General features: G+C 40.7%; 1 protein-coding gene across 6 annotated transcripts; it reads left to right on the plus strand.

The window, feature by feature from the left end:
- Window positions 1–4,847: 4,847 nt before the first annotated feature.
- On the plus strand, window positions 4,848–11,836 carry LOC121247189 (protein TIME FOR COFFEE-like). Of its 6 annotated transcripts, none has more exons than XM_041145543.1 (12): window positions 4,848–5,259; window positions 5,369–5,782; window positions 5,911–6,086; window positions 6,180–6,489; window positions 6,617–7,028; window positions 7,120–7,177; window positions 7,280–7,378; window positions 7,526–7,793; window positions 7,903–7,969; window positions 8,074–8,143; window positions 8,233–8,604; window positions 8,692–11,836. In XM_041145543.1, the coding sequence occupies exons 1-12, from the start codon at window positions 5,163–5,165 to the stop codon at window positions 11,182–11,184; spliced, it is 4,836 nt and encodes a 1,611-aa protein (XP_041001477.1). In that variant the 5' UTR covers window positions 4,848–5,162; the 3' UTR covers window positions 11,185–11,836. The 6 variants fall into 6 exon arrangements, with proteins under 6 accessions (XP_041001477.1, XP_041001479.1, XP_041001482.1 ...); XM_041145545.1 differs by having other exon boundaries at window positions 6,183–6,489; XM_041145548.1 differs by having other exon boundaries at window positions 6,183–6,489; window positions 8,077–8,143.

The raw sequence follows: 11,836 nt of genomic DNA on the forward strand, positions 1-11,836 counted from the left end.
AATGCAGAGTACAGGGCATGCACCAAATCCAGGATAAGACATCATGCACCATAATACACCATAAAATTGGGGTCCCAGCCTTCAGGTACAACTCTAGTGGCATCATGATCCCCTATCTCATTTTCCTATCATGGCCATCATGATTATATCATCATAATCATTATACAACTGTATGGTGATCGTTATTCCCATACTAGTTTTACTCTTTAAACGAGTAATCTTGTATATATAATCATTGTGTTACAAATTTCGCATTAAAAGAAATTAAAATTTATTATTAAAAAAATAATATTTTTATTTAAATTTTCAATTTATCTATTTTTTTAAAAAAACTATAATTTATACATTTTAAAATTATAAATATCATTTCTCGACTACAATATATTTTTTTTATTTTATTTTTTTCCCATATATTGAACTATAATTCTTGACCTGACCTCACTTTCTTGGTGCAGCCTACTGTAGACTTGACCACAAGTAATTAATTGACCAGAATCGTTTAAATAATCGCAAAGGACTTGTTTAGTGATCCTTAATGGTATTCTTTGGGAAAACTAATGGCACTCACTATAAATCCTCGTGGATGTTAAATTCTGATTTGCATCCATCCATCCTTCCAATTACTTGCACTCTTTTTCATATTTGTCATTGAGTTCTAAAATCATAATCCGAATCCATTCATCTTGTATTTTGGTAGATAATCTGTATTTAGATTTGGATTTTAAAATCATCCATAATTTTCAAATCCAAGACTTTAAAACAAGTTTCAAAACTTGTTTATTTTGACACAAATTCAAATCCAAATTTTAATATATGACCCAAATAAGAAATTAAGATCTTAAAGTCCCGAATCCAAATCCATTCATCTTAGGCTTTGTTTGGAAAGTAAACCCATCTCAACTCATCATTATAATTTTTTCAAATCTCAATACAAAATATAATAAACAATTCAACTTTTTCAAATCTCAAAATAATAATAATAAAAAATAATAATATTCTAACAATATTTTATCATCTCAACTCAACTCAGTTTAACATTCAAACGCACTCTAAATATATTATCACTAAACAACTTTTGGTAAAGCATTTAATTACTGTGAATTGTCACTCTATATATGTATATGTATATGTATATGTATATTTTAAAGAAGTTTTATAGTCATAAATATCATATATACTTAAGAGTAATGCTATTCATCATCATAAATCTTATCATCTTCCTATTATCTTATGATATGGTATTAGATTATTATAAACTATTTATTATATTTCACTTGTGAATATATCATTTAATGTCATGTCATGAGATAATGAAAAAGAGATGAATAAATTTGTTCTATACTTAATAATAAAAATAATTTTATAATCTGAGTACATTAATTTATAAATTTATTTTTGTGATATCATTTTATAATTAAAATATTTATATACATATTAATTAGACTTTACGAAATTTTAAAATTATGGTAAAAAACAGCCAATGACTGTTTCCCACTCGTCCAAGAAAGAGGCCAAGAATCTCTATTCTGACACGAGAGAATAAATAACCCTAAATATTGCCACCTTGCACTTTTGCAAACGTCGCACGTGGGGTCTTCTCCACGTGGCTTATAACACGCTCGGCCCCATTAAAATTTTTATCGTCCGGAGAAATTTTATATAGAAAAAAAATAATTCTTTTGTCCATACTCATAGCAGTGGGTTGGATCTTGTGCTACTTCTAGTACAAGATAATCGTATTTTTTTAATCCCCTCCCTTTCTTTTTTATTTAAGTATGAAGAACTTGTCGTGAGCCATTACTACTAAATATGGGTTTTTTTAATGAATATAATAATATAACCAATAAACAAATATATATATATTTAAAAGATACATTAAAAATTTATTAACATGGCCATGTCAGGTAAAAAATAATCGAATTTCTAATAGAATAAATCAAACATGTCAGTATATTTTAAAAAGCAAATGGCTTTGTTTATATATGAATTTTGTTCTCAATATTTTTTAAAAAATAATATTTATAATCATGAAATATGTAAATATCACACAATTCTTTTAAAAAAATGAGTTTAAAAAGAGTAAGAGATATTTATGTACTACACGACTGTATATAGTATTACTTAATTTTTTTTTTTTTTAAAAATTACTTTTTGGCCGGAAATCATTAGAAAAGTAGCATTTATAGCAACTCTGATTATTAAAAAGAGACAATTAATTAACAAGGTGGAGATTTAAAAAAACAAATGCCCTTTATTGTCCGACACTATGGACCTTTCTCATTAACATTTTTTGTCTCCAATTTTTTTTAATTAATATATAAATGAATAATTATCGATACAGTTTTTGAATATATAAATTCAACACAATTATTTAAAAAAATAGTAAAATACAGCATTATAAAATAAATATTTTTCATGCAGATCTTGAATTTATCTATTTTTTTTTAAATGATAGTGCACATAACTTATATTATACAAATTATTATTATTATTATTATTAGATATTCTCAGGCATTTCAACCATTGGACTTGTAGGGATTTGTTAGGGTTTGGGTCCCACGTAAATTGCTCCTCAGCTTGTGACTACCGAGTCATTCTTTACATACAAAACACAGTACTAGAAATTTACAAATCGACCTTTAGATTATAATATTTCTTAGATGGGTTCTTTATCTCTTATCTCTCTGTAAATTTATTTAATTTATATAATAAATTAATCAGGATGCTATAAAATTAATACTTCTTAGCTGTTTAGCAAATATAGGTGCTTACAACTATATCGTTTATTAGTATTATCTTCCATTTAAGTTATATTTTAGTAAATAAAATATGTTTTTTAACTTACTTAATTTAATAATTTAGCACGATTCGAGCTACTTAATTATTATTTAATTTAATTAATTAAGTAGTTGTTGGAACTCAATTCTAGGCGAGAACAGTGGATGGTACTGCTCCTGTCGACGGCTAGGGTTAGGTTCTACGGTGAGAATAAAAGCCACGGAAGCCTGCGGTTGACGTAGCAAACTCCATGTACACGTGGCACATCTTATGGATTTCGTGATAGCGTGGTGATGTTTTTTTTTTCTTTATTTTGGGAGCCCCTTTTTGCCATAAGTTGCAAGGGAATGAAAACCCTCCTTGCAAGCGACAAAGGGAGGCAAAAGGGTTCGCCTTTATGGCGGGTCAACAATTTCCCCGTGGGCCACCTTCTCTGATGCAGACTCACTAGTGTCTCCCAAATCTAGCTATTTTTTTTTTATGGGTCAAATTGAGTTTATTTTAAGTTTTATTTATATTTTAACATTTAAATATTTAAAATATATTATAAAATATTTATTTTAAGTTTTCCTTACATTTTAACTAATATTTTTTTATCTATAAATTATCTTGAAAAATCCATTGCAACTTTAAAATTGAGAGCTAATTACTGAAAGAGTAATATTATATATAAGTTTTAAATAGATAAATCTCATATAAGTCTTTTATAAAATAATAGATCTTACTAATAAATAATAATTTTTTTTATACTTTTTTAAGATGGAGTCTACTTTTTTATAAAAATTTATATAAAATTTGTCTATTTGAAACTTATACAAATCATTTCTCTTACTTATGAAAAGAACTTATAATAATTTTAATAATCTATTTTGTAATATATAAAAGAATATCGATAATCTAAAAAGATTAAAATATATATTTTACCGGCAACTTTTTTGAGTGGCATCGTAAATTTCCCTTTCCTCGGTAATAAAAGATATTTACTGGCTTGTGAGAGGAAAGTGGGAAGGGAAGCCAATCAGAAGATGCAAGGTGAGGAATAAAGCAAAAGACCAGATTAAAACGTGTCTTTTTCATGGGTTGACACGTAAAGACAATGACGTTGCCACGCTTTACAATTTTATGGAGCCCAGTAGTACTACTAAAATACAAATGTGAACTCCGCCTTAAGCGCGTGGAGTACAACCAGGAACACAGGGGGGACCCACACCTCTAGGAAGTTCCGTGACCGTGACTCGAGTTCTCTCCCAATCTTGGCCGTCGGATGTGATAAGCCAACGGCTGAGATCAACAAGGAGGGCCACTTGGTTCGGTGCCACACTGCCAGCACGGACTTTGCTCGATCGTTGGAATCTGGTCCCGGTGGTGGGTTCTTATGCTTAATAGAGTCTGTCTCCACTTAGGATAAATCGAACGGCAGATAAAACTCATGCCACAGGGTAATGGTTAAATATGGTACGTCCGATGGCAATTTGTATCCTTTCCAGGTGGTCCCACGAGTCAATTTCTCTGAAAATATTTTTGTGATTCAATAATAAATAAACATCCTTAATAACTGTGAACGGGGGAAGTGGGAACCGGAAAAAAGAATTTTGACCGGTTGGGGGGAACGATATTTTCTGCGGTCACCTAGATTCCTTGTGAACGTCATATTGCTTTTACCAAGGTCTCTCTGGAACCGGCGACAACCGGTCACGACATCTCATGGGGAAATTCCAGCCCCTTCCCATAAAAGTGTTTTTCGTTCTAAATTTATTATTATAATTATTATTTGGTTTAAAATATTCATACCAAATCGGTAGTGAAGTTAAAAGTAAAACATGGAAGCTTGGAGAGGAAGAAATGACATTGACACGTGGCAGTAATAGAGGAAAATGTTTAAGCGCCTTCCGAGAGAAATGAGTTGGACGATGGAGATTATGCCATGTTGGTTTTAGCGACTTAGAACCGCTGGATATGTTGCAGAGTGAACGGCTAAGATGGAAGTATGTAGTGCTGTGTGTGAATCCTGGTCGTCGACGGGGATCTGTAGTGGGTTTGGCTGAGAGTGAAATAGCGAGATGATGATATGAGATTAGACCACAAAGTGAAGACAGAAAGGTTGGGAAGAGAGAGAGGAGAGGGGCAACGGAGAGTGGGAGCACACAGAGAGAGTGAAAGAAGAAAGATAAACGAAAACTGAGATTTTTCTCTGCCTCCGCTAATACGTGGATGAGACAGATCTTCGACTCTAGTGAATAGGCTTACCGCCGGAGAAGCTCGCTACCTGAAATTTTCACTGGCCGCAACTCCATTTTCGGAGAATTATGGTCGGTTTCTCTTGATGAGCTACTGGATTAATCTTTTGGATGTAGCTGATTTGACAAAAGCAGATCGAAGCAGAGATGGATAGGAATAGAGAACAGAGAAGGGCAACCATGGCGGCTACGAATGGTTTATCCAGGCGTAGGCATAGAAATAGCAGTCTCAGAGACTCCCCAGGTGTGTAAATTTCTATTAGATCTAACGCTTCTCACCAATAACCACTTCTTCGACTTTGTTTTCGCTGATTTTTAGTGGCTTTTTGTCTTTTGTGGTGCACGTTTTGCAGAGGAAGACGGGCCGGTGGAGCTGCAAGAGACAGCGAGGCTAAGAGATCGAGGAAGCGGAAAGAAAGATCGTGATCGGGACCGGGACCGTGACCGTGACCGAGACCGCGATAGGGATAGGCTGAGCCGGAGCAAGAGGAGAAGAGGCGATAGATTATTGCACGGGACCAACAGAGATGATGGTGGCGAGGACAGCTCGGAGGAGAGCGTGAATGACGAAGAAGAAGACGAGGATGACGACGGAGCCGCGTCCATCAGGATGCTTCCGCCGAACCCCGCACCGTTATCTTCGTCAACATCGATACCCAATCATCGGAAGAGCTTTCCTCCTCCGGCCAAAGTTTTTAGAGCAGCGCCGACTTGGAAGGCCGCCGACGAGATGATTGGCGTTTCGGTTCCAAGAAAAGCACGGTCAGGTAAGCTGTGGAGGAGAAGGATAGCGTTCTGGATTTTACCATGTTTTTGCTGAAAAATCTTCGACTTTGTGGATATCCGATTTTGATGTTTGTTTTGTTTTGTTTTGTTCTGATTTTTTTTTTTCCAGCATCTACGAAGAGGTCGCACGAATGTTGGGCGGGTAGCGGCAGCGTTGGTGCGGAGCAAATTAACCGGCAGGCTTCAACATCGCCGGTGAGACCAGGCCTAGTTTCAATGGCGGCGGCCGCGTCGCCGCCTCCGGCCTCTCCGTCTTCTTCCAATGCTTCGGGGCGGAAGAAGATGGTGAGTCCTGGTTTTGCAATCTTTAATTTCAATTCCATATGTATGTTTTCCTTTAAGTTTGTGGTTAAGTAACGAGGTTCTCTGCTGTTGTAGAAGCCCAATGGACCGAAACTGCGGCCGCCGAAATCGTCTTCCAAGCCTTCGTCGTCAGCTCAGGATGAGATCGAGATAGAGATAGCCGAGGTGTTGTACGGAATGGGGAGGCAGCCCCAGGGCCATCTCAAGCAGGAAATCTTGGCAACCGATTCTCTAAAGTTCGAACCCAGAGACGCCAATAGATCCTTCTGTGACGCCAAACCAATGGTCTCATCGCCGATTTCGAGCTCAACGTCTGCTGTACCTCAGTCATCGTCCATTTTGCCTCAGAATTCTAGCTCTTCTATCACTCCAATGTCCACCGTCGGTGGGTAGTATGGACCTTTAGGGCTCACTGATATTTTATTTCTTCAGTACTAATTTTCATTGTTTTTGCAAGGCTGAAATTCTGTTTTTCCTCGACTGACAAAATTGGTGTCTTTGACTCATAACAGTAGCACCAAAGAGGAAAAAACCGCGACCGGTCAAGTACGACGACGAGAACTCTTCGATTTTCACGGTCAGGAGCAGTCCCATTTCGTCCACCACGAAAGCCGAGACTGATAAGCCGACGAACATTGAAACTTCATTATCCTCTAACTTGGAGAAGAACTCGGGATCCACAGCTGAAAATGGTGGACTTTCGTACGATTTGGCCAATCCCGAAGCTGTTCCGGCCTCCGATGCGCAACGGGAGTTGACTGTTAAGCAGGAAAGCAATTATACATCGGATTCGAAGCTTTTGACCGAAGAGTCGGAGGATAAGGATGTGAGGGTGAGTAAGGAGGATCCTTGTCAGACGCCCAGGAAGGAATCTCCTGTGCTTAGATTGGATGATAATCGAGAAGATGCGATGGCGAATAAAGCGTGAGCATCTCAGATTTTTTTTTTTTCTTCTTTAGAACTTGTCAATTAAGCTGTGAAATGATATCTGATTGATTTTGGCGGGTTTGTGCAGGAATTCGACGATCTCTGAGATTGAGGGCCACAAAGAAAAGTTGCAGATAGATCTGATGGTAATGATCTTGTTGACGGCCTCCTCTCCTTGAGTCTTCACCAAAATTTTAATCCCATTTTAAATTAGTTTTTTCTTTTACTGAGTTGGGTTGGATTTGCAGGCTCCTCCCCCACTTCCGTTGAGAGCATCATCGGAAAGAGACAGTGAGACTGAGTTTGTGGCCGTAGATCCTAAATCTATGGTCGCAAATGCGGATACGGTGAGTGGGCCAGCCTGTGTCGCTTTTATCATTTTCCTCTCCCCCCCTCTCTCTCTCTCTCTCTCTCTCTCTCTCTCTTTCTCTGTGGTATTTATTGTTTTGGGCAGAATTTCATATATTAACGTTTTGATCTAATTGGATGTGCAGGAAATTAAGACGGAAGATGAGAAGGCTGTTAAAATAGGAAAGGAAGAGGCCGTGAATGTAGAAAACGAAAGGGCGAAAACTGTGGCAGCGGTAGAAACTGAATCTCAAAAGCCGGTTGTTGGGCATGAGAGGAACATCGACCTCCAGCTGGACTTGGAGAAGACCGATAGAGATAGCGGTACCGCTAGTGTAAGCGGCGACAACAAGGTACACCATCATGTTCAGAAACACCACCACCAGCAGTCACAGCATGCCACCGAAAGATCTGGTACTTCACCTTATATTTTCTCTTTGCTTTACTGTTCTCCTGGAACATCCTCATGGCATAATTGGGTTTCTGATTTTAATTTATTTTTCTCGTCTTGTCTGTCTGGCAGCCCAAACGAGCTCTCTACCTTTGCCAATGCCTGTTCCTGGCTGGCCGGGCGGTCTTCCTCCCATGGGGTACGCTCGGGTTAATTTGTTTGTGGTCCTTGATCTTTCGGTTATTCGCGGTATGCCAGTGCTTTTGATAATCTTCTCCGGGGAAATGACACTTTTCTCTTCAGCAGATATATGGCACCTCTGCAGGGAGTTCTATCCGTGGATGGGAGCACCGTATCTCCTGCTGCTATACAAGTGAGTCTGTACTTCTTGGGTTATGTTTTTGGATATTCAATTCCACCTTTTTTTTTTTTTGGTGCTAATGAAGTTTCCAACTTTTGCAGCCACCACAGTTGCTTTTTGCTCAACCTAGGCCTAAGAGGTGTGCAACGCATTATTACATTGCTCGGAATATAATGTATCACCAGCAACTTGCGAGGATGAATCCTTTCTGGCCTGCAGCAGCTGGGTCTGCATCACTCTATGGCGCCAAGCCCGGCAATCTTAATTTGGCGCCTTCAGCAGAATTGCATGGAAACATTCCTGGTAGGGGTGTGAACGCCGCCCAAGACAAGGGGCAGGGTATTGCTGTGTATCCTGGTCATACCGGGAAGGATAAAGGTTCTCAAGCAGCAGCCAACATTGTGGATGCTGGCCAGAGAAAGCAAATGTTGATTCAGCAAGCTATGCCTCCTGGAGCACCAAGTAATATCTTGGTACGTTTATGTTTTGTGTACTTGCTATACAATTGTTTTTGCAACTTTTGTTCATAGTTTCTGAGTTTGTTGTGTATTGAATTGCAGCATACCCCTGCTTTCATTTTCCCCCTGACTCAGCAGCAGCCTGCAGGGGCAGCTGCTCCTGTCCGATCTGGCCCTGTAAAGTCTCCCGTTGCTGGTAGTGTTGCTTCGTCAAGTGCATCTAGTTCTGCTCCAGTGAGTGCCCCAGCAACTGCGGCAGCTCCAGCAATGAGCTTCAACTACCCAAGTATGCCTGGAAACGAAACTCAGTATTTGGCAATTTTGCAGAACAATGCTTATACATTTCCACTTCCTGCTCATGTTGGAGCACCGCCAGCTTATAGAGGAACCCATGCACAGGCAATGCCATTCTTCAATGGGTCCTTCTATTCTTCTCAAATGCTCCATCCTGCACAAATTCATCATCATCATCAGCAGCAGCAGCAGCAGCAGCAGCAACAGCAACCACCTGCTCAGTCACAGCAAAGCCTACAACAAACTCATCAGAATGCAAGCATTGGCAGTGGTTCCTCAACTTCTCAGAAGCAGTTGCAGAATCAGCAGCAGAGAGCACATGGGAATGGCGTCAATGGTGGCAGTGGAACTTTACAAGGCTTTCCTGCCCCCAAAAACCAATCTTCACAGCTGCAGCAGCAGCGGCAGCATTTACCTCACCAGCCTCGCCAACTTGAGTCTGAGATGGGTGGGGAAGATAGCCCGTCAACTGCCGATAGCCGTGTTACTCGTGCAAACATTGCTGATAGCCGTCTTTATAGCCAAAATTTTGCAGTACCGATGCACCCTCCAAACTTTGCTTTAATGAACCCTGCAGCAATGGGCAGTGCTGGTGTTACAAGCGGTGGCAGTACTGAGAAAAAACAGCAGCAGCAGCCACAACAGCCGGGCTCAAAGCCGGGAGTGGAACCTCTACCCTCTCAAGCTTTTGCAATGTCTTTTGCTTCCATTAATGGTGCTACTAGCAGTCCTGCACTGGGCATTACATCGATTGCCCAGAGTCAAGCTTTTCTTCAGAGCCTTGGATGGCAGCCATCCACGGGGAGGGGAGACTCACCCTCCGCTGAGATGTCAAGGCAAGGTTATCAGATTATGGCTGTCGCCACTCAAGTGGCACAGCAGAAGAAAAATTTCCGTGCTTCTGAAGAAGGGAAAACTGGAGGCGGTGATTCTTCTAATGTGGAAGAAGAAAGAAAGGCCATGCCGGGAAAGGTTCCAGTGCCAGTTGGACAGTCTATTGCCTTCTCCAGGCAAGATTTGACTGATACCTCAGTTAACGCCGTAAAGGGTAACAATGTTGTTGATAGTTCAGCTCGAGCTCTTAATCTGGGGTCTGCTCCTGGCAGGAGTTCGGGTCCTGTTATGCCTGCTGCTATCAGCACCGTCAATGCTCCTGGTTCCCAACAGCAACTGCACCGGAATCAGCAGATGCTACAACTTCAGAAGCAGAATCAATTCGCTGTAGCAGCAGCAGCCACTGCTGCTCGAAGCAAAGCTCCAGCGAGTAATGGAAGTGTTTATTCAGATCACCTCCCTTCACCATCTTCTATGGCCGCGAAGTTTACTAACGCACTCTCTTCTTTTCCCCAAAACCTTGTCCAAACGACCAACAACACCCCAGCTCAGTCTCCTCAGTGGAAGAATCCTATACGTACAACTACTTCACAAGTTCCTTCTCCGTCTGTATCCTCTTCAACCTCCTCATCCCTTAAAAACCTTACTCAACAGCAAGGTAGAAACCAACAAAGCCACACGCAAATTTCTTTTGGAGCTAGTGCAAAACCATCAACAATAGCACAAGGGCAACAACCTTCCAACGGCAACCAGTCCGCATCTCCTCAGGTAATGGTTGGTTCACCCACAACTTCCTCGATGTCAAAGGGTGCTGGTGGAAGCCCAAGGACTACTGCTTCCTCTTCCACAGCCAACAAAGCTGGCCCAGGTTCTATGCTGTCATCAATGCAGGCCAAGGACTCACCATCGGTGCCCATGCGAAAGTCATCGCCAGTTGGGGGGAGGAATGTTCCTTCAATCCTTGGAAATTCCCATGTTGCCTCTACCTCGGGCAATTCAACTAAGCCTCAATTGCTACAACAGCAGCCACAGCAGTTACCAAAGCAAACAATGCAGCAAGCCCAGCTTTTCTTCTCTAATCCCTACATGCAAGCACCAACCGGCACAACCTCTGCATCATCTGCTGGTGGCTATTATCTTCAAAGAAACCGCCGTGAGCAACAGCAGCAGTCACAGGGGTCATCGGGTACATCCTCAACTGGGATGTTGTCGTTGTGCCCTCCAGTTACACTCGCGAACATTAACACCTCTAATCCTGCAAAGGCAGTTGCTGCTGCTACAGCTGCTAGCCACATGAAAGGTGGCGGTTTACCCTCGCAGGGTATCCTCCACGTTACCCAGTTTGGTGCTGCACAGTCCTCCGGGAATCAGCATCAGCTTCTACCCTCTGGCTTCTCCTATGTTCATGCTATTCCCACACCAGTTCAGGTGAAGCCAGCAGAGCAGAAGCAACCTGCTGGTGAGTGAAACTTCCCTTGGTGCTTTACATTGCAACGCCCCATATGGGAGAAGTGAGCGTGAATTATGAAAAAATGTTCAATCTGAGGCTTAGTTTGTGCGAAGGAGGTTTCTTGCTTAAGTTCATTTGCATACCTTCTCTCAGCCTGAGAAGAAATGGAAGATGGTAACATTCGAGGAATCACGGCTGTGGAAGGCAATGCCCAGAGTCGAACCCACAATTTTGGGTAGTTGAGCCGAGTGGGGAAGATGGTTCCATGTTGCATTTGCTCGGGATGTATGTCTATTCATGTGTGCACACTTCTTGTTCATATTTTGACGGGATTGATCCTGGATTATAATTAGAAATTTATATTGATTCTGATTGGGATGATGACATTGGAGGATGCTCTGGGGAAAAGTAGGGGTGGATCGATGTTTCATTTCGTTGGAAAGACGAGGGAGAAATGGCGTGGAAGATGGAGAGGAAGGCAAGACCAACTCTTTCTCTTCTTTTGGGGCTGTAATGGAGTTTCCGTTTTGCTTTAAGATTATTTCCGTTTGTTTCTCGGGTATTAGTTTTCCAGGGAAACCAGCAAAACAGTAATCTTTTTGACGTGTATATATATGTCTGGCACATAAAACAGTAGTCCTCAATTTTTTATTTAAATCTTTGAGCCAA

This window comes from Juglans microcarpa x Juglans regia, chromosome 1S (genome assembly GCF_004785595.1).
Source record: "Juglans microcarpa x Juglans regia isolate MS1-56 chromosome 1S, Jm3101_v1.0, whole genome shotgun sequence".
NCBI classification, from domain to species: domain Eukaryota; kingdom Viridiplantae; phylum Streptophyta; class Magnoliopsida; order Fagales; family Juglandaceae; genus Juglans; species Juglans microcarpa x Juglans regia.

What these genes read in the sequence shown, in the direction of transcription:
- LOC121247189 (XM_041145543.1), top strand. Translation starts at nt 5,163, where the DNA reads ATGGATAGGAATAGAGAACAGAGAAGGGCAACCATGGCGGCTACGAAT. An exon ending in GATGCGATGGCGAATAAAGC is followed by an intron (nt 7,029 to 7,119) that starts GTGAGCATCTCA and finishes GGGTTTGTGCAG; the next exon opens with GAATTCGACGATCTCTGAGA. An exon ending in TATCTCCTGCTGCTATACAA is followed by an intron (nt 8,144 to 8,232) that starts GTGAGTCTGTAC and finishes CAACTTTTGCAG; the next exon opens with CCACCACAGTTGCTTTTTGC.